Here is a 22,891-nt window from a genome sequence, read left to right as displayed (position 1 = left end):
CAGCGGTGCTGTAAATGCCTAAAGAGTTACATATGCCCAGTAGGCATCCGTGTAAACGGCTACATGTGGTGTGATTGAACTTCAAGAACCTAGGCACAGTTGCCAGTTGTCCAGAAATCATGAGAACAGCAAAATGAAAATACACAACAGCAACCCATCAAAGTCTACAACTCTTGATTAGTTGGATTACATGATAGCCCAATTAATGAATTACAAAATGTGTGAATATTTATGCTACGGAAGGCAGGCTACTCTAATAAACAAGGTTTGCAAAGTGGTGAAATGGCTCTCTGGGCCCTACCACCTTGGTGAGGACTTGCTGGGACCCCAGGGGTACATATGCCTCAAATGAGTCGTGCTTTTTCGCCACGTTCAGGCAGTCCCCATGCTGAAAGTAGACCGATTCAGAGAAAAAAATCATCAATTCAAGAAAAAATATGTGAAGTCCTTCACGTTTTTTGCTACGCCTGGCGGAGGGTCTATGCCTCAATGTCTCCAGAGGATTAACTCCTCCTGCTGCAGATCGTGTCCAGTTGCATCGAGTGAATGCAACCTTGGCACAGACAGCAAAGCACTTTCCGTTTTTCTGCCAACTCATTTTTTTTTCTCGAAAACATGGAGGACACAGCCCGTTCAGAGCTGTATTTTGGTACCATCGATAAGTCGTGCTTTTTCGCCACGTTAAGGCAGTCCCCATGCTGAAAGTAGACCGATTCAGAGAAAAAAATCATCAATTCACGAAAAAATATGTGAAGTCCTTCACGTTTTTTTCTACGCCTGGCCGAGGGTCTATGCCTCAATGTCTCCAGAGGATTAACTCCTCCTGCTGCAGATCGTGTCCAGTTGCACCGAGTGCATGCAACCTTGGCACAGACAGAAAAGCACTTTCCGTTTTTCTGCCAACTCATTTTTTTTCTCGAAAACATGGAGGACACAGCCCGTTCAGAGCTTGTATTTTGGTACCATCGATAAGTCTGCCCACCCCATTCTTTCAGTAGATGCTCTCATACATCATTGTGGAATTGGCCAAATGTGAACCCTAAAGCTCTAAGATACCCTATCCCTGAACTTATTGAGCTGTTGCATCAGGCATTGTGTCCTGCAAGGTTTGCAGTGGCGAGATGGCTTGCTGGGCCCTACCACCTTGGGGATAGCTCGCTGGAACCCAAGGTGTACATATGCCTTGAGCGGACCGGCAGGCTTGTGCTTGCTAAGGCAGCACATATACTAAAATTGGATCGATACAGAGAAGATTAGCATGGCCCCTGCGAAAGGATGACACGCAAATTCGTGAAGCGCTCCATATTTTTGCAGCTGTGATCAAGCCTGCTTCACTGGACTTGATTCATCCCCTCATGCCACTCTTTATTTTCATTCTTGTTCTCCTGTGTCAAGAACTGGTGCATCTCCAATGTCTATAGGGCACTCTCAGTTTCCCTGCCAACTCTTTATTTTTTCAATGCTTGTTCGCTGGGGCCATTGACGAGTGTGTCCACTCCCTTTCTTTAGCAGATGCCGTTGGGGAACAGGGTGTGAATCCATAGGCGATATATTTTCCCTTCAAGGTTGAGTCACAGAACATCACTGGAATAAAACAGTACGTCCACACAGAGCCAACTTGAGCTAAAATAAACTTCTACTTGTGATTCATTTTCAAATTTGTATCATATAGTAACCAGCGGTGCTGTAAATGCCTAAAGAGTTACATATGCCCAGTAGGCATCCGTGTAAACGGCTACATGTGGTGTGATTGAACTTCAAGAACCTAGGCACAGTTGCCAGTTGTCCAGAAATCATGAGAACAGCAAAATGAAAATACACAACAGCAACCCATCAAAGTCTACAACTCTTGATTAGTTGGATTACATGATAGCCCAATTAATGAATTACAAAATGTGTGAATATTTATGCTACGGAAGGCAGGCTACTCTAATAAACAAGGTTTGCAAAGTGGTGAAATGGCTCTCTGGGCCCTACCACCTTGGTGAGGACTTGCTGGGACCCCAGGGGTACATATGCCTCAAATGAGTCGTGCTTTTTCGCCACGTTCAGGCAGTCCCCATGCTGAAAGTAGACCGATTCAGAGAAAAAAATCATCAATTCAAGAAAAAATATGTGAAGTCCTTCACGTTTTTTGCTACGCCTGGCCGAGGGTCTATGCCTCAATGTCTCCAGAGGATTAACTCCTCCTGCTGCAGATCGTGTCCAGTTGCATCGAGTGAATGCAACCTTGGCACAGACAGCAAAGCACTTTCCGTTTTTCTGCCAACTCATTTTTTTTTCTCGAAAACATGGAGGACACAGCCCGTTCAGAGCTGTATTTTGGTACCATCGATAAGTCGTGCTTTTTCGCCACGTTAAGGCAGTCCCCATGCTGAAAGTAGACCGATTCAGAGAAAAAAATCATCAATTCACGAAAAAATATGTGAAGTCCTTCACGTTTTTTTCTACGCCTGGCCGAGGGTCTATGCCTCAATGTCTCCAGAGGATTAACTCCTCCTGCTGCAGATCGTGTCCAGTTGCATCGAGTGCATGCAACCTTGGCACAGACAGAAAAGCACTTTCCGTTTTTCTGCCAACTCATTTTTTTTCTCGAAAACATGGAGGACACAGCCCGTTCAGAGCTTGTATTTTGGTACCATCGATAAGTCTGCCCACCCCATTCTTTCAGTAGATGCTCTCATACATCATTGTGGAATTGGCCAAATGTGAACCCTAAAGCTCTAAGATACCCTATCCCTGAACTTATTGAGCTGTTGCATCAGGCATTGTGTCCTGCAAGGTTTGCAGTGGCGAGATGGCTCGCTGGGCCCTACCACCTTGGGGATAGCTCGCTGGAACCCAAGGTGTACATATGCCTTGAGCGGACCAGCAGGCTTGTGCTTGCTAAGGCAGCACATATACTAAAATTGGAACGATACAGAGAAGATTAGCATGGCCCCTGCGAAAGGATGACACGCAAATTCGTGAAGCGCTCCATATTTTTGCAGCTGCGATCAAGCCTGCTTCACTGGACTTGATTCATCCCCTCATGCCACTCTTTATTTTCATTCTTGTTCTCCTGTGTCAAGAACTGGTGCATCTCCAATGTCTATAGGGCACTCTCAGTTTCCCTGCCAACTCTTTATTTTTTCAATGCTTGTTCGCTGGGGCCATTGACGAGTGTGTCCACTCCCTTTCTTTAGCAGATGCCGTTGGGGAACAGGGTGTGAACCCATAGGCGATATATTTTCCCTTCAAGGTTGAGTCACAGAACATCACTGGAATAAAACAGTACGTCCACACAGAGCCAACTTGAGCTAAAATAAACTTCTACTTGTGATTCATTTTCAAATTTGTATCATATAGTAACCAGCGGTGCTGTAAATACCTAAAGAGTTACATATGCCCAGTAGGCATCCGTGTAAACGGCTACATGTGGTGTGATTGAACTTCAAGAACCTAGGCACAGTTGCCAGTTGTCCAGAAATCATGAGAACAGCAAAATGAAAATACACAACAGCAACCCATCAAAGTCTACAACTCTTGATTAGTTGGATTACATGATAGCCCAATTAATGAATTACAAAATGTGTGAATATTTATGCTACGGAAGGCAGGCTACTCTAATAAACAAGGTTTGCAAAGTGGTGAAATGGCTCTCTGGGCCCTACCACCTTGGTGAGGACTTGCTGGGACCCCAGGGGTACATATGCCTCAAATAAGTTGTGCTTTTTCGCCACGTTAAGGCAGTCCCCCATGCTGAAAGTAGACCGATTCAGAGAAAAAAATCATCAATTCAAGAAAAAATATGTGAAGTCCTTCACGTTTTTTTCTACGCCTGGCCGAGGGTCTATGCCTCAATGTCTCCAGAGGATTAACTCCTCCTGCTGCAGATCGTGTCCAGTTGCATCGAGTGAATGCAACCTTGGCACAGACAGCAAAGCACTTTCCGTTTTTCTGCCAACTCATTTTTTTTTCTCGAAAACATGGAGGACACAGCCCGTTCAGAGCTGTATTTTGGTACCATCGATAAGTCGTGCTTTTTCGCCACGTTAAGGCAGTCCCCATGCTGAAAGTAGACCGATTCAGAGAAAAAAATCATCAATTCACGAAAAAATATGTGAAGTCCTTCACGTTTTTTTCTACGCCTGGCCGAGGGTCTATGCCTCAATGTCTCCAGAGGATTAACTCCTCCTGCTGCAGATCGTGTCCAGTTGCATCGAGTGCATGCAACCTTGGCACAGACAGAAAGCACTTTCCGTTTTTCTGCCAACTCATTTTTTTTCTCGAAAACATGGAGGACACAGCCCGTTCAGAGCTTGTATTTTGGTACCATCGATAAGTCTGCCCACCCCATTCTTTCAGTAGATGCTCTCATACATCATTGTGGAATTGGCCAAATGTGAACCCTAAAGCTCTAAGATACCCTATCCCTGAACTTATTGAGCTGTTGCATCAGGCATTGTGTCCTGCAAGGTTTGCAGTGGCGAGATGGCTTGCTGGGCCCTACCACCTTGGGGATAGCTCGCTGGAACCCAAGGTGTACATATGCCTTGAGCGGACCGGCAGGCTTGTGCTTGCTAAGGCAGCACATATACTAAAATTGGATCGATACAGAGAAGATTAGCATGGCCCCTGCGAAAGGATGACACGCAAATTCGTGAAGCGCTCCATATTTTTGCAGCTGTGATCAAGCCTGCTTCACTGGACTTGATTCATCCCCTCATGCCACTCTTTATTTTCATTCTTGTTCTCCTGTGTCAAGAACTGGTGCATCTCCAATGTCTATAGGGCACTCTCAGTTTCCCTGCCAACTCTTTATTTTTTCAATGCTTGTTCGCTGGGGCCATTGACGAGTGTGTCCACTCCCTTTCTTTAGCAGATGCCGTTGGGGAACAGGGTGTGAACCCATAGGCGATATATTTTCCCTTCAAGGTTGAGTCACAGAACATCACTGGAATAAAACAGTACGTCCACACAGAGCCAACTTGAGCTAAAATAAACTTCTACTTGTGATTCATTTTCAAATTTGTATCATATAGTAACCAGCGGTGCTGTAAATACCTAAAGAGTTACATATGCCCAGTAGGCATCCGTGTAAACGGCTACATGTGGTGTGATTGAACTTCAAGAACCTAGGCACAGTTGCCAGTTGTCCAGAAATCATGAGAACAGCAAAATGAAAATACACAACAGCAACCCATCAAAGTCTACAACTCTTGATTAGTTGGATTACATGATAGCCCAATTAATGAATTACAAAATGTGTGAATATTTATGCTACGGAAGGCAGGCTACTCTAATAAACAAGGTTTGCAAAGTGGTGAAATGGCTCTCTGGGCCCTACCACCTTGGTGAGGACTTGCTGGGACCCCAGGGGTACATATGCCTCAAATGAGTTGTGCTTTTTCGCCACGTTAAGGCAGTCCCCCATGCTGAAAGTAGACCGATTCAGAGAAAAAAATCATCAATTCAAGAAAAAATATGTGAAGTCCTTCACGTTTTTTTCTACGCCTGGCCGAGGGTCTATGCCTCAATGTCTCCAGAGGATTAACTCCTCCTGCTGCAGATCGTGTCCAGTTGCATTGAGTGAATGCAACCTTGGCACAGACAGCAAAGCACTTTCCGTTTTTCTGCCAACTCATTTTTTTTTCTCGAAAACATGGAGGACACAGCCCGTTCAGAGCTGTATTTTGGTACCATCGATAAGTCGTGCTTTTTCGCCACGTTAAGGCAGTCCCCATGCTGAAAGTAGACCGATTCAGAGAAAAAAATCATCAATTCACGAAAAAATATGTGAAGTCCTTCACGTTTTTTTCTACGCCTGGCCGAGGGTCTATGCCTCAATGTCTCCAGAGGATTAACTCCTCCTGCTGCAGATCGTGTCCAGTTGCATCGAGTGCATGCAACCTTGGCACAGACAGAAAAGCACTTTCCGTTTTTCTGCCAACTCATTTTTTTTCTCGAAAACATGGAGGACACAGCCCGTTCAGAGCTTGTATTTTGGTACCATCGATAAGTCTGCCCACCCCATTCTTTCAGTAGATGCTCTCATACATCATTGTGGAATTGGCCAAATGTGAACCCTAAAGCTCTAAGATACCCTATCCCTGAACTTATTGAGCTGTTGCATCAGGCATTGTGTCCTGCAAGGTTTGCAGTGGCGAGATGGCTCGCTGGGCCCTACCACCTTGGGGATAGCTCGCTGGAACCCAAGGTGTACATATGCCTTGAGCGGACCAGCAGGCTTGTGCTTGCTAAGGCAGCACATATACTAAAATTGGAACGATACAGAGAAGATTAGCATGGCCCCTGCGAAAGGATGACACGCAAATTCGTGAAGCGCTCCATATTTTTGCAGCTGCGATCAAGCCTGCTTCACTGGACTTGATTCATCCCCTCATGCCACTCTTTATTTTCATTCTTGTTTTCCTGTGTCAAGAACTGGTGCATCTCCAATGTCTATAGGGCACTCTCAGTTTCCCTGCCAACTCTTTATTTTTTCAATGCTTGTTCGCTGGGGCCATTGACGAGTGTGTCCACTCCCTTTCTTTAGCAGATGCCGTTGGGGAACAGGGTGTGAACCCATAGGCGATATATTTTCCCTTCAAGGTTGAGTCACAGAACATCACTGGAATAAAACAGTACGTCCACACAGAGCCAACTTGAGCTAAAATAAACTTCTACTTGTGATTCATTTTCAAATTTGTATCATATAGTAACCAGCGGTGCTGTAAATACCTAAAGAGTTACATATGCCCAGTAGGCATCCGTGTAAACGGCTACATGTGGTGTGATTGAACTTCAAGAACCTAGGCACAGTTGCCAGTTGTCCAGAAATCATGAGAACAGCAAAATGAAAATACACAACAGCAACCCATCAAAGTCTACAACTCTTGATTAGTTGGATTACATGATAGCCCAATTAATGAATTACAAAATGTGTGAATATTTATGCTACGGAAGGCAGGCTACTCTAATAAACAAGGTTTGCAAAGTGGTGAAATGGCTCTCTGGGCCCTACCACCTTGGTGAGGACTTGCTGGGACCCCAGGGGTACATATGCCTCAAATGAGTCGTGCTTTTTCGCCACGTTCAGGCAGTCCCCATGCTGAAAGTAGACCGATTCAGAGAAAAAAATCATCAATTCAAGAAAAAATATGTGAAGTCCTTCACGTTTTTTGCTACGCCTGGCCGAGGGTCTATGCCTCAATGTCTCCAGAGGATTAACTCCTCCTGCTGCAGATCGTGTCCAGTTGCATCGAGTGAATGCAACCTTGGCACAGACAGCAAAGCACTTTCCGTTTTTCTGCCAACTCATTTTTTTTTCTCGAAAACATGGAGGACACAGCCCGTTCAGAGCTGTATTTTGGTACCATCGATAAGTCGTGCTTTTTCGCCACGTTAAGGCAGTCCCCATGCTGAAAGTAGACCGATTCAGAGAAAAAAATCATCAATTCACGAAAAAATATGTGAAGTCCTTCACGTTTTTTTCTACGCCTGGCCGAGGGTCTATGCCTCAATGTCTCCAGAGGATTAACTCCTCCTGCTGCAGATCGTGTCCAGTTGCATCGAGTGCATGCAACCTTGGCACAGACAGAAAAGCACTTTCCGTTTTTCTGCCAACTCATTTTTTTTCTCGAAAACATGGAGGACACAGCCCGTTCAGAGCTTGTATTTTGGTACCATCGATAAGTCTGCCCACCCCATTCTTTCAGTAGATGCTCTCATACATCATTGTGGAATTGGCCAAATGTGAACCCTAAAGCTCTAAGATACCCTATCCCTGAACTTATTGAGCTGTTGCATCAATCACTGTGTCCAGCAAGGTTTGCAGTGGCGAGATGGCTCGCTGGGCCCTACCACCTTGGGGATAGCTCGCTGGAACCCGAGGTGTACATATGCCTTGAGCGGACCGGCAGGCTTGTGCTTGCTAAGGCAGCACATATACTAAAATTGGATCGATACAGAGAAGATTAGCATGGCCCCTGCGCAAAGCTCACCGTTCGTTCTTCTCTGTTTTCGCGCACGCGCAGTAGCGCCTCCGCGCCTGCGCAGTCTTAGAAGCGAGGCGCCCTCGAGACGCGGGTTCGAATCCCGGCCGAACCACAAAATATTATATTTACATTATCGCGCGCATAATAAAAGTTATTTATATTATTTATATGTCAATGTATAAATAGAAGTTACATGCAGTGTACCGTTTGTTTGTTTTTTCTTCAGTAACATAATATCAGTTGTTGTTGTTGTTTATATTATGCCTATTTTATGTCAATGCATAAATAAAAGTTACATGCAGTGTATTATTTGTTTGTTTCACCTTTTTCTTCAGTAAAATAATTGTTGTTATATTATATTTATATTATGCCTATTTTATATGTCAATGTATAAATAAAAGTTACATGCAGTGTATTATTTGTTGTTGTTATATTATATTTATATTATGCCTATTTTATATGTCAATGTATAAATAAAAGTTACATGCAGTGTATTATTTGTTTGTTTCACTTTTTTCTATGTATAAATAAAAGTTACATGCCGTGTATTATTGTTTCACCTTTTTCTTTTGTATAATATAATTATCAATTAAAGTTTTACCTTTTTCTTCAGTAAAATAAATATCAATTAAATATCAGTAGTAGTAGTAGTAGTAGTAGTAGTAGTAGTAGTAGTTGTTGTTGTTGTTGTTGTTGTTGTTGTTGTTGTTAAACACCAAACATAGCAGCAGTAGGCTACAGTGTGAAATAGATTATTTATTTTAAACTACAATAAAACATTAATAATAAAGCATCAGCGCAGACACATGGCGTAACTGTTAAATATCAGTAGTAGTAGTAGTAGTAGTTGTTGTTGTTGTTGTTGTTGTTGTTGTTAAACACCAAACACAGCAGCAGTAGACTACAGTGTGAAATAGATTATTTATTTTAAACTACAATAAAACATTAATAATAAAGCATCAGCGCAGACACATGGCGTAACTGTTCTGTCCAGAGATGCAGAACAAGGCTTTATTCCTCTTTTCTTAAACCACATCAATCACAGCAGACAGACACATATTATAAGAGCTCAGTACAGACATGGATGGATACATAACACAGTAGCATTACAGTATGTGAAGTAGACCCATAGTACAAGAGCTCAGTACAGACCTACATGAATACATAACACAGCAACACTACAGTGCGAAGTACCTGTGGCATACAAGGCTTTTTTTTAAAAACCACATCAATCACAGCAGACAGACACATAGAGTATAAGAGCTCTGTACAGACATGCATGGATACAGCAGTCCGGTATCTTGCATCGCAGCCACTGGACGTAACTCCAAAGACAGTGACCACATGTCCAAAAGGCCTATATAACTTGTCAGCGCATAAAATCAGAACAGCACAAAGGCATGACAATGTGTTATACAGGTGTGAATGGGACAGACAATGTTTTTTTAGTTTTTTCTTAAACCATATGATAGGCAGCAGACACACAGTATAGGCCTACATAACTTGTCAGTGCAAAGAATCAGAATAGTACAAAGGCATGACAATGTTACACAGGTGTGAATGGGATACACAATGTTTTTTCAAGCACAAGTGTCACTGTGCTGTAGAAGAGTTGTGGCAGGTGTGGACCGGTGTTTGTAGAAAGCCTCCACACCGCGGCAAGGTCCCGGTCCTTGTGGAGGGTAAAGTCAATGTCTTTAAAAAAAACACACAACACTGCAAACAACTATATACAACACCTGCCCCAGCGAGAACGCAAAATCAGTCCGGGGCTCGACCCTGGTCCCTGTCCTTCATCTCCCTCAGCCAGTCCTCCACACTCTTACCCGCCGCGGCTGAGCAAAAATGTACATTGCCGTAGCGGGTGTGTCCGGTCTCCCTCCGCTTCGGCTGGCCGCATTTCCTGCACCTCTGTACTTGTGGCATGCCGGCCCGGGCAGCGACGACTGTCCCTGCCGCTGCCCTCTGCTCAGCCTTCTTCCTCCTCAGCCATTCCGTTTTGTACATGAATTCAGGCTGAGGAGGGGGAGCAGGAGGTGCTGCCTGCACCGCTTGTTGTCCCTGCTGTCCTGGCAACAGCTGCAGTGCAGGCAGCTGAGGGCCGGCGTGATGTGCGGCGGCCAGCGGCAGAGGGAGGACGTGTGGGGCTGGCGTTGTCCGAGGGAGCGTTGGGATGGGGAGCGCCCTCACACTCTGCTGGGGCAGTGAGAGGTCCAGAAGGAGAGGCTGTGTAGCCGGAAAAGGTCCTGTTGCAGCTGCAGCAGCCGGTAGTACGGCCAGGACAGCAGCTGAGGGGGCAGGCGGTAAAGGCGCCAGTAAACGTACTGGCGCTGGCAGAACAGGCACCGGTGCTGCCACAGCCGGTGCTGCTGCCAGAGTTACCGCCGCCCTTGACGCCGCTGTAGGCACCGCCGTTGCTGCTGCCGGAGGACGATCCGCCGCTGCTGGGCCCGGCGCCGCCGCCGCCGCCGCGGAACCTGCCGCCGCGGAACCCGCTGCCGCTGGTGGTCGTCCCTCTGCTGCAACGCCTGGAGCTAGCACAGTCCTCTCCTTCTCCCGCTGCGTCCTGGTGAACCTGAGAACAGATTTCAACGTAGTGTTTTAGTTACATGTGCGATTTTGAGAGCATGTCATTCAAGCATGTCATTCCCATAACACTGCCCAAAGCATCAAACATACCACAGCGAGAGGGTCCTGCAATTCAGCTCATAGAGCTGTATGGGCGCCCGAGCCATCAGCCTCTGGTGGCCCAGCACAAGGTCCCGGATGTGCTGGTACCGAAGCAGTATGCTGTCCCACCGCGACCTCCGGGCACCGTGCAGACGGGTGCCCGAGGGGATCAAGCGGCAGAGCTGGGTGCATACTGCCTCTACCAGCCGGCTTGCGCTGGGACTGCTGGCAGGTCCAGAGGTCTGTCCGACCAGGCAGCTGCGGACAACGGACAAAAACAATGGCAGATATGAGCATGATAAGAGCAACATTACATAAAGCAGCTTGTGTGTACATCAGGGAAATGTATGATGGAAGTGTAGCCTTACCGTCTCAAGCTTTCCACACCAGGTATACTGGTGCGGCTTGGCTTCGCTGCCATGAAGCGCCCCCGAGCTGGCCTGTCCCTGTAGCGGGGAGGGTAGACTACTCGGGCCCTGTCGTGTGGTGACAGGGCCTCGTAGAGCCCGATGAGCTCATCTACCCTCCCCTCGGACAAGGCCGGGTCGTGACGCAACCCCACCAAGGCCGTGGCCAACTGGACCACGGCCAGGTACCCCGGCTGGTCATCCGGTCCTCTGTAGTCCTGCAGACACACAAGCAGAGACGGAAAACAATAAGTCAGTTGGACGGAACAGAGCGAGCGCAGCTTTTGGTGATGCGAGATGCACTGCAGTCACAGACCGCAAAGAGGTGGCGTGCTTACCTCAGCAGCCTGCTGAGGCTCTGGCGAGGACCGGCCGGGGGAGTGGGGTGCGGGCTCGGGGGGACCGGTCGGACGGGATGGCTCGGGCGCGGGTGCGTCAGCCGGTTGCCCTGACCGCGGGTCCGTCTGAGGAGCTGGGAACTCGCCGGGCACGTGGAGGGTGAGGTCCTCCACCTCCTGTTGGCCGTCGGCGAGCTCGTCGTCCTCGACGAGTGGGGGAATGTCCCCCCCCGCGTCCGGAATGTCAGGGTCCAAGCTGACGTCCTGCAGCACTCTGCCCGTCTGGGAGTACAGGTACTCGATCCCGATGAGTTCCCCTGAAGTACAACAACACAAATCGCATCAGTCAGTCTGGTACACAAATATCATTCGGTGCGGACGTGTGTGAGCGCCGCGGTGGCTTGAGCGTTCTTACCGGTGTACTCCCTGGGCTTGGTGTAATCCTTGACCACACTCGTGCCAAGCACCCTTTGGCTGAGCTGGTCAAGGGAGTGCTGCAGGGGGCCATTGTAGGAGCGGAGCAGCGGACGTCCCTCCTGTGCCACGGACGCCGCCCTGTCCTCGTTCCACCGCGTCAACCCCTCCAGGAGAAACGCCTGGAAGTGCCAGGGATTGGCACTCTCTCCTGAGGAGGAACACAGATGCGTTTAGCTGTTTATTCAGTGCACACAATGTGAATGACAATGAGTCGATGACAGTGAAAGATTGACATGACAGTGAAACATGTGGTCTACCTGGAATGAAGCGGTTGAGGTGCAGGTGGAACGACTCCAGGGACGTGGAGCCTCGCGCACAACGGTACACCGGCAGGCTGATCCCCCCCTTGGTCAGCCTGCCCGTTTCGGTGTACAGCTCCACGCCCGGCGGGTCCTGGATGCACCGGAGGTGGCGCCGCTGCTCCGTCCAGATTGCCTGGATGCGGTCTTGGTCCAGCAGGGGAATCCCCACGGTGTCTCGTCCGTTGGCACCGCCGAAGGTTTCCAGGAGGTCACCGATCAGCCGCTCCGTCTCCGCCGCTCCACGCGTGCGGCGACGGCAGTGGAGAGCCATATCCCTGCGGCTGACGTGCCTCCACACTCCGGCGTCGGACGAGAAGGTCATCCCCTGCGCCTCAAGCGTCCTCTTCTTGGCTCTGAGCAACCGGGCTGCGTCCTCTGGGTCCCACAGGAAGATGCACGAAGACAGCTGCTGCAGGAAGGGCTTGTACAGCTGGTGGCTCTCGGTGGTGACACCTGACGCGAAGCGCCGCATCAGGTGCCAGATGTCCAGCCGGACCACCAGCTTGTCCCACTTCCCAAACATGTCAGCTGTCTTGGATCCCCCGCGGGAAGAACAACAGTCCCGGTCAACGTAGAGGAGCTGAGGCGGCTCCACCCCAGCGTCCCGATACCGCCGCATTAACCCCGCAGCCATGGACAACAGGCCGGCACCCTCGGTGTCCGTGAGCACGGACATGAGCACCTGTCCGTGCTCGTTGCCAACGTTGGTTGACCATGCTGCGGTCTGGGCGGCAGCACCGGCGAGCTTCCGGGTCACCTGTTTGAAAGAACAAAGCGTCTCAGTAAGGCTGCACGCACATACACAATGGCAATTCAAAGTGCTTTACACAGAAGAAATTTAAATAATAAAAAGAAATAAGAATAATTAAAACAGTTTAGAAAATTAAAATAAAATACAGAACAGTACGAACAGTCGGACGAACAGCGGCACAGTGCTCATTCAGTAAATGCATAGCTAAACAGATGTACCTTCTTGGTCGAATCCATCTTCAGGACCGTCCCAAAGACAGAGGTGACCCGGGCCTTCACGTCCTCCAGGCGGGAGAGGATGTCGTGGCAGTACACTAGCAACAGCCACGCGTACTGGGGCACGGGTGGCGGTTGCGGTGGTGGGGTGCACATGCGCACGACACCTCGCGACGTGAAGGGCTCCATGACGCTGAGGTAGTGTATGGACCGCCGCATCCAGGCCTCTGTGTGTGCCTCACAGAGTTTTTTGTACAGCTGCGTGGCGCTGTTCCCCCGAGTACGCTCACGCAGCTGGATGATCACCCGCCGGTCGCAGGCAAGCCTACAGAGAAGCACATCACATCATGTGTTACAGAAGAAGAGCCACACACAGACACACCGACAGTGTTCGGACAGCTACTTACTTGTAGGTGAGGATTGCCGGGAAGAGGGCGCGATGCCCCTCTCCCAGCTGACTCACGACCTCCTGCGACCAGGCAGCTACCTTCCTCTTACACCGACAGCACTCCAGGTACTCTGTGGCCATCAAGTACCAGCCGTCGATGTCCAGGACCCTCCGGATGGTCCTGTAGAGCCCACACTTCGTGAGGGCCCTATTACAGCATGTCGGCCGGACGCCCCACAGACGCAGGGGCGTCCAGAGGAACAGCCGACACGCGAAGAAGGCAGCTGGTGAGGCGGGTGGCTGAGCGTAACTCGGCCGGGGCTGAGGGGGGTCCCACCACAGCTTGAGGTCTGTGGTGAGTTTGGTCCTCCCCTCGCTGTCTGTCTTGAACAGCGCCCGGCCGATCCACTCCTGCTCTTCCACGGTGAGAGCTGTCCGCCAGCTCTCAGGCACCCGGGACTGTGAGGGGAAAAAAACAACACAAACAAACAAACAAACACACTGTAATGAGGCTGAGAAGAGGTGCTACATGTTACAGTTTGACAGTCAACTCCACTGAGTTGTGCGTCTATGAGTACGGGCACGTGTGAGTGTGTGTGTGTTTGTACCTCAGCCGAAGCAGGAGTGGGCGTTGCGGGCTGCTCCACCTTCCTCTCCTTCCTCTTCCTCTTCGCCGGCGCTGGTGCCAGGGTGGCCTCCCCAAATGGCGTCTCCTCCACGGAGACGCGACGGGGCTCCTCCCTGGTCAACGCCGGAGCCGGAACCGCGAGCGTAGGTGGAGCAGCCGCAACTCGAGGTGGTGGTGGTGGGGGAGGGATGGAGGACAATGCCGGAGGAGGTGGAGATGGAGGCCTCACCACCAGCGGGAGTGTCTGAAGGACCTGTACGTGAGCTTCAGACACATTCACACACAACAAAATAGCATCAGTACAATGATAGTCATTGGATATAGTCACAATGATAGTCATTAAATAGTCACAATGATAGTGATTAGATGACGTGCAGCATGCCAGTGATAGGGCAGATGGTTTAGTGCTACAAGGTGAATGTTAAGAGATGCAGCAGGGCCAAGGGAAGTAGACATGTGAAGGTGTTTAATCAATCCTACATTACCACTACGTTAGTGAGGATGGCACATCTAACACCGACAAAGACGGCTACATTACCTGCCAAACCTACCTTTGTCCTTCAAGCATCAGCTGTAGCGACCAGTAAAAGAAACCATTACAGTTAATACAAAAATACTAACAGAAGAATATATATTTAAGGCAAATGTTACAGTGTGACACGTCCAGTGTGGTGCCAATTACCCGTTTCTAAGTCAGTGGCCATCTGGACCAGTTCCTCGTCCGTCACCTCTCTGGTGGGGGGGGGCGGCGGCGGAACCGAGGGGCGCTGGTCTCTGACGGATGTAGACACCGCTGTGGGGGGAGGGGGGTTGGGCACTGGTTAGTTAATCCTGTACACTGAACCTCTGTTGTGTTACAGAAAAAGAAAGAGATCTACCTGGAACTGCAGGCCGTGCTGGTGTGGTCATCAGCTTCCTGACCTTGGCCTGCAGCTCACCTGGGGCCATTGGACGCCTTCCCAGTAGGGCCGAGAACACGGGAGCGATCGGCTTGCGGGGCAGCAGCGCGGTGGAAGCAGCAGCCTTGCTGGTGGTGCTGCTGCTGCTGGGAGGTGGGGGGGTAGCAGCCGCCTCTGCCGACCGCTCCTCGTCTCGGCCCAGGATGTACTTCCTGGCGGCGTCCATCGAGGTCCCAGGCTGCGGTGTCTTCCGCCGTAGCCACTTGACAAAGCTGCAAGACAATGATCAAAGATTAACACGCATATCAACAAGTCACAGCACCCTGTCAACAGGCCACTGCCCTTCACCACAACAGGACTTACGTCTGGTGCTTTTTCTCCTTAGAGTCGTACAGGTCCTTCAGGGTGGCCTCCTTGTAGTCCCCAAAGCCAACAAGCGCCTCGCCCTCACACCCGGGCTGAGTGGCGCGAGCCCGGGCCTCCTCGTGCACCCGGTGGTACCTGAGCTGCTCCGCAAAAGCAGGGTGGGCGCACGAGTACCGGGCGAGTGCGTCCTTGTTGGCCATAAGGGGGCTGTCGGAGGCACTTTTCTCCCGCTCCCGCTGGTGGCTGGCAACCAACTGCGTGGTGTAGCCCACGTCGTTCTCCAGGAGCCAACGGAACGTTTGACCCTGGTACTTGCCAAACTGGATGCTGTGGCAGCCCAGCACCAGCATGCGGTTACCAGGGTCACCGCCCTTGGAGACGACGTGGGCTTGGGCCTCCTTCTCCACCTCCTCCGGCTTCTTGGCCCTCGCAGCAGCGGCGGTCCCGCGTGGCCCCTTAGCGGCGATGAAGGCCACCGCCTCATCAGAGGCCCGCAGGACAAGCTGCTGCGAGGCAGTTTTTTTTAAATTAGCAAAAACCATCTCTAGAAATGACACAGCACAGCATTAAACGAGCATTACAGGTTAAACTACGTGTTAATTGTCATATTAACAGGAATATCACACATCAGATTAATGATATACCAGTACTACACATTCACTATTGAAATATTAACGTTAACAAATTAACATAACGTGACACAACAGGTAAATAATGACCCCAGGGTTAGCCCCCCATTCATTGGCAGCCATTAAACAAACAGGCTTATTGTTAATGCATAAAACATACACTTAAACTTTATATTTTGATTTCACGTGGTAATATTCTAATCTTAGGGGTCTAAAGATACTAACTGTATGGTCTTTTCATAATTTAATTTTGTTTTCAGAGATCGTCACATGTTGTCCCATTCATTTCCAATGCAATGCATTACATTACATTACATGCTAGCGATCTCTCAAAATGTATTTAATCTTTGATCAGACTACCTGGTTATCTTCCTTAGACCCTGTAGATGTAGTTACTACAGTTTGGAGTCGAAATTCGAAGTGTAAATATGGTTTAAATGTGTAAACAGGACGCCTGACGTTGACGTTCACGTTAATTAACTAACGTACCTTTTAAATATCAAAACCAGCGATTGACGGCAAGACGTAATAATACATCGACAAATTCCATGTCAGTGCATTGTAAAAGTACTCTGGGAAGACAATGTTATATCAGTACATTCGTAATATTCTATTTATTTTTGTTTTACTCACGAAAACACTCGTGGCTAACAGCTGTGGGTGTCAGGTCCGGTTTGTTTATGGTTGCTATGACAATTTGACAAACGCTCGATAATCCGAGCTGCTGATTGGCCCAAAACGCTCGATAATTCGAGCTGCTGATTGGCCCAAAACGCTCGATAATCCGAGCTGCTGATTGGCCCAAATCTGAAAACGCTCGAAAAACGCTCGATTTTCCGAGCTGCTGATTGGCCCAAATCTGAAAACGCTCGATAAACGCTCGATTTTCCGAGCTGCTGATTGGCTGGCATCCAGAGACCATTGCCGGGCAGAGAGCGCAAGGATGACACGCAAATTCGTGAAGCGCTCCATATTTTTGCAGCTGTGATCAAGCCTGCTTCACTGGACTTGATTCATCCCCTCATGCCACTCTTTATTTTCATTCTTGTTCTCCTGTGTCAAGAACTGGTGCATCTCCAATGTCTATAGGGCACTCTCAGTTTCCCTGCCAACTCTTTATTTTTTCAATGCTTGTTCGCTGAGGCCATTGACAAGTGTGTCCACTCCCTTTCTTTAGCAGATGCCGTTGGGGAACAGGGTGTGAACCCATAGGCGATATATTTTCCCTTCAAGGTTGAGTCACAGAACATCACTGGAATAAAACAGTACGTCCACACAGAGCCAACTTGAGCTAAAATAAACTTCTACTTGTGATTCATTTTCAAATTTGTATCATATAGTAACCAGCGGTGCTGTAAATACCTAAAGAGTTACATATGCCCAGTAGGCATCCGTGTAAACGGCTACATGTGGTGTGATTGAACTTCAAGAACCTAGGCACAGTTGCCAGTTGTCCAGAAATCATGAGAACAGCAAAATGAAAATACACAACAGCAACCCATCAAAGTCTACAACTCTTGATTAGTTGGATTACATGATAGCCCAATTAATGAATTACAAAATGTGTGAATATTTATGCTACGGAAGGCAGGCTACTCTAATAAACAAGGTTTGCAAAGTGGTGAAATGGCTCTCTGGGCCCTACCACCTTGGTGAGGACTTGATGGGACCCCAGGGGTACATATGCCTCAAATGAGTTGTGCTTTTTCGCCACGTTAAGGCAGTCCCCCATGCTGAAAGTAGACCGATTCAGAGAAAAAAATCATCAATTCAAGAAAAAATATGTGAAGTCCTTCACGTTTTTTGCTACGCCTGGCCGAGGGTCTATGCCTCAATGTCTCCAGAGGATTAACTCCTCCTGCTGCAGATCGTGTCCAGTTGCATCGAGTGAATGCAACCTTGGCACAGACAGCAAAGCACTTTCCGTTTTTCTGCCAACTCATTTTTTTTTCTCGAAAACATGGAGGACACAGCCCGTTCAGAGCTGTATTTTGGTACCATCGATAAGTCGTGCTTTTTCGCCACGTTAAGGCAGTCCCCATGCTGAAAGTAGACCGATTCAGAGAAAAAAATCATCAATTCACGAAAAAATATGTGAAGTCCTTCACGTTTTTTTCTACGCCTGGCCGAGGGTCTATGCCTCAATGTCTCCAGAGGATTAACTCCTCCTGCTGCAGATCGTGTCCAGTTGCATCGAGTGCATGCAACCTTGGCACAGACAGAAAAGCACTTTCCGTTTTTCTGCCAACTCATTTTTTTTCTCGAAAACATGGAGGACACAGCCCGTTCAGAGCTTGTATTTTGGTACCATCGATAAGTCTGCCCACCCCATTCTTTCAGTAGATGCTCTCATACATCATTGTGGAATTGGCCAAATGTGAACCCTAAAGCTCTAAGATACCCTATCCCTGAACTTATTGAGCTGTTGCATCAGGCATTGTGTCCTGCAAGGTTTGCAGTGGCGAGATGGCTCGCTGGGCCCTACCACCTTGGGGATAGCTCGCTGGAACCCAAGGTGTATATATGCCTTGAGCGGACCAGCAGGCTTGTGCTTGCTAAGGCAGCACATGTACTAAAATTGGAACGATACAGAGAAGATTAGCATGGCCCCTGCGAAAGGATGACACGCAAATTCGTGAAGCGCTCCATATTTTTGCAGCTGCGATCAATCCTGCTTCACTGGACTTGATTCATCCCCTCATGCCACTCTTTATTTTCATTCTTGTTCTCCTGTGTCAAGAACTGGTGCATCTCCAATGTCTATAGGGCACTCTCAGTTTCCCTGCCAACTCTTTATTTTTTCAATGCTTGTTCGCTGGGGCCATTGACAAGTGTGTCCACTCCCTTTCTTTAGCAGATGCCGTTGGGGAACAGGGTGTGAACCCATAGGCGATATATTTTCCCTTCAAGGTTGAGTCACAGAACATCACTGGAATAAAACAGTACGTCCACACAGAGCCAACTTGAGCTAAAATAAACTTCTACTTGTGATTCATTTTCAAATTTGTATCATATAGTAACCAGCGGTGCTGTAAATACCTAAAGAGTTACATATGCCCAGTAGGCATCCGTGTAAACGGCTACATGTGGTGTGATTGAACTTCAAGAACCTAGGCACAGTTGCCAGTTGTCCAGAAATCATGAGAACAGCAAAATGAAAATACACAACAGCAACCCATCAAAGTCTACAACTCTTGATTAGTTGGATTACATGATAGCCCAATTAATGAATTACAAAATGTGTGAATATTTATGCTACGGAAGGCAGGCTACTCTAATAAACAAGGTTTGCAAAGTGGTGAAATGGCTCTCTGGGCCCTACCACCTTGGTGAGGACTTGCTGGGACCCCAGGGGTACATATGCCTCAAATGAGTTGTGCTTTTTCGCCACGTTAAGGCAGTCCCCCATGCTGAAAGTAGACCGATTCAGAGAAAAAAATCATCAATTCAAGAAAAAATATGTGAAGTCCTTCACGTTTTTTTCTACGCCTGGCCGAGGGTCTATGCCTCAATGTCTCCAGAGGATTAACTCCTCCTGCTGCAGATCGTGTCCAGTTGCATCGAGTGAATGCAACCTTGGCACAGACAGCAAAGCACTTTCCGTTTTTCTGCCAACTCATTTTTTTTTCTCGAAAACATGGAGGACACAGCCCGTTCAGAGCTGTATTTTGGTACCATCGATAAGTCGTGCTTTTTCACCACGTTAAGGCAGTCCCCATGCTGAAAGTAGACCGATTCAGAGAAAAAAATCATCAATTCACGAAAAAATATGTGAAGTCCTTCACGTTTTTTTCTACGCCTGGCCGAGGGTCTATGCCTCAATGTCTCCAGAGGATTAACTCCTCCTGCTGCAGATCGTGTCCAGTTGCATCGAGTGCATGCAACCTTGGCACAGACAGAAAAGCACTTTCCGTTTTTCTGCCAACTCATTTTTTTTCTCGAAAACATGGAGGACACAGCCCGTTCAGAGCTTGTATTTTGGTACCATCGATAAGTCTGCCCACCCCATTCTTTCAGTAGATGCTCTCATACATCATTGTGGAATTGGCCAAATGTGAACCCTAAAGCTCTAAGATACCCTATCCCTGAACTTATTGAGCTGTTGCATCAGGCATTGTGTCCTGCAAGGTTTGCAGTGGCGAGATGGCTCGCTGGGCCCTACCACCTTGGGGATAGCTCGCTGGAACCCAAGGTGTATATATGCCTTGAGCGGACCAGCAGGCTTGTGCTTGCTAAGGCAGCACATGTACTAAAATTGGAACGATACAGAGAAGATTAGCATGGCCCCTGCGAAAGGATGACACGCAAATTCGTGAAGCGCCTCATATTTTTGCAGCTGCGATCAATCCTGCTTCACTGGACTTGATTCATCCCCTCATGCCACTCTTTATTTTCATTCTTGTTCTCCTGTGTCAAGAACTGGTGCATCTCCAATGTCTATAGGGCACTCTCAGTTTCCCTGCCAACTCTTTATTTTTTCAATGCTTGTTCGCTGGGGCCATTGACAAGTGTGTCCACTCCCTTTCTTTAGCAGATGCCGTTGGGGAACAGGGTGTGAACCCATAGGCGATATATTTTCCCTTCAAGGTTGAGTCACAGAACATCACTGGAATAAAACAGTACGTCCACACAGAGCCAACTTGAGCTAAAATAAACTTCTACTTGTGATTCATTTTCAAATTTGTATCATATAGTAACCAGCGGTGCTGTAAATACCTAAAGAGTTACATATGCCCAGTAGGCATCCGTGTAAACGGCTACATGTGGTGTGATTGAACTTCAAGAACCTAGGCACAGTTGCCAGTTGTCCAGAAATCATGAGAACAGCAAAATGAAAATACACAACAGCAACCCATCAAAGTCTACAACTCTTGATTAGTTGGATTACATGATAGCCCAATTAATGAATTACAAAATGTGTGAATATTTATGCTACGGAAGGCAGGCTACTCTAATAAACAAGGTTTGCAAAGTGGTGAAATGGCTCTCTGGGCCCTACCACCTTGGTGAGGACTTGCTGGGACCCCAGGGGTACATATGCCTCAAATGAGTTGTGCTTTTTCGCCACGTTAAGGCAGTCCCCCATGCTGAAAGTAGACCGATTCAGAGAAAAAAATCATCAATTCAAGAAAAAATATGTGAAGTCCTTCACGTTTTTTTCTACGCCTGGCCGAGGGTCTATGCCTCAATGTCTCCAGAGGATTAACTCCTCCTGCTGCAGATCGTGTCCAGTTGCATCGAGTGAATGCAACCTTGGCACAGACAGCAAAGCACTTTCCGTTTTTCTGCCAACTCATTTTTTTTTCTCGAAAACATGGAGGACACAGCCCGTTCAGAGCTGTATTTTGGTACCATCGATAAGTCGTGCTTTTTCGCCACGTTAAGGCAGTCCCCATGCTGAAAGTAGACCGATTCAGAGAAAAAAATCATCAATTCACGAAAAAATATGTGAAGTCCTTCACGTTTTTTTCTACGCCTGGCCGAGGGTCTATGCCTCAATGTCTCCAGAGGATTAACTCCTCCTGCTGCAGATCGTGTCCAGTTGCATCGAGTGCATGCAACCTTGGCACAGACAGAAAAGCACTTTCCGTTTTTCTGCCAACTCATTTTTTTTCTCGAAAACATGGAGGACACAGCCCGTTCAGAGCTTGTATTTTGGTACCATCGATAAGTCTGCCCACCCCATTCTTTCAGTAGATGCTCTCATACATCATTGTGGAATTGGCCAAATGTGAACCCTAAAGCTCTAAGATACCCTATCCCTGAACTTATTGAGCTGTTGCATCAATCACTTTGTCCAGCAAGGTTTGCAGTGGCGAGATGGCTCGCTGGGCCCTACCACCTTGGGGATAGCTCGCTGGAACCCGAGGTGTACATATGCCTTGAGCGGACCGGCAGGCTTGTGCTTGCTAAGGCAGCACATATACTAAAATTGGATCGATACAGAGAAGATTAGCATGGCCCCTGCGAAAGGATGACACGCAAATTCGTGAAGCGCTCCATATTTTTGCAGCTGTGATCAAGCCTGCTTCACTGGACTTGATTCATCCCCTCATGCCACTCTTTATTTTAATTCTTGTTCTCCTGTGTCAAGAACTGGTGCATCTCCAATGTCTATAGGGCACTCTCAGTTTCCCTGCCAACTCTTTATTTTTTCAATGCTTGTTCGCTGGGGCCATTGACGAGTGTGTCCACTCCCTTTCTTTAGCAGATGCCGTTGGGGAACAGGGTGTGAACCCATAGGCGATATATTTTCCCTTCAAGGTTGAGTCACAGAACATCACTGGAATAAAACAGTACGTCCACACAGAGCCAACTTGAGCTAAAATAAACTTCTACTTGTGATTCATTTTCAAATTTGTATCATATAGTAACCAGCGGTGCTGTAAATACCTAAAGAGTTACATATGCCCAGTAGGCATCCGTGTAAACGGCTACATGTGGTGTGATTGAACTTCAAGAACCTAGGCACAGTTGCCAGTTGTCCAGAAATCATGAGAACAGCAAAATGAAAATACACAACAGCAACCCATCAAAGTCTACAACTCTTGATTAGTTGGATTACATGATAGCCCAATTAATGAATTACAAAATGTGTGAATATTTATGCTACGGAAGGCAGGCTACTCTAATAAACAAGGTTTGCAAAGTGGTGAAATGGCTCTCTGGGCCCTACCACCTTGGTGAGGACTTGATGGGACCCCAGGGGTACATATGCCTCAAATGAGTTGTGCTTTTTCGCCACGTTAAGGCAGTCCCCCATGCTGAAAGTAGACCGATTCAGAGAAAAAAATCATCAATTCAAGAAAAAATATGTGAAGTCCTTCACGTTTTTTTCTACG

At 47.9% G+C, this 22,891-nt stretch overlaps 3 protein-coding genes across 3 annotated transcripts; all 3 read right to left on the bottom strand.

Moving 5' to 3' along the window:
• Positions 1-8,961: 8,961 nt before the first annotated feature.
• On the bottom strand, positions 8,962-13,180 carry LOC309491682 (uncharacterized protein). Its single transcript, XM_082190727.1, has 7 exons — positions 13,143-13,180; positions 12,129-12,930; positions 11,810-12,019; positions 11,395-11,711; positions 11,018-11,274; positions 10,659-10,907; positions 8,962-10,554 (listed from the first exon to the last, which is right to left on the bottom strand). The coding sequence occupies exons 1-7, from the start codon at positions 13,158-13,160 to the stop codon at positions 9,741-9,743; spliced, it is 2,667 nt and encodes an 888-aa protein (XP_082046853.1). The 5' UTR covers positions 13,161-13,180; the 3' UTR covers positions 8,962-9,740.
• An 18-nt stretch (positions 13,181-13,198) lies between these two features.
• On the bottom strand, positions 13,199-14,495 carry LOC309491681 (uncharacterized protein; the record flags this gene model as incomplete). Its single annotated transcript, XM_082190726.1, has 4 exons — positions 13,199-13,205; positions 13,258-13,464; positions 13,547-13,986; positions 14,136-14,495. 4 exons carry the CDS (start codon positions 14,493-14,495, stop codon positions 13,199-13,201), a joined length of 1,014 nt encoding a protein of 337 aa, XP_082046852.1.
• LOC309491680 (uncharacterized protein) lies at positions 14,331-15,962 on the bottom strand (the record flags this gene model as incomplete). Its single annotated transcript, XM_082190725.1, has 3 exons — positions 14,331-14,948; positions 15,034-15,326; positions 15,418-15,962. 3 exons carry the CDS (start codon positions 15,960-15,962, stop codon positions 14,803-14,805), a joined length of 984 nt encoding a protein of 327 aa, XP_082046851.1. The 3' UTR covers positions 14,331-14,802.
• Between the last annotated feature and the right edge of the window lie 6,929 nt (positions 15,963-22,891).

The sequence above is a fragment of the Leuciscus leuciscus genome (assembly GCF_965113295.1).
Source record: "Leuciscus leuciscus genome assembly, contig: HAP1_SCAFFOLD_433, whole genome shotgun sequence".
Taxonomy (NCBI): Eukaryota; Metazoa; Chordata; class Actinopteri; order Cypriniformes; family Leuciscidae; genus Leuciscus; species Leuciscus leuciscus.
Note: the sequence above shows the minus strand (reverse complement) of the source record. Positions and strands in the feature narration are given on the sequence as shown.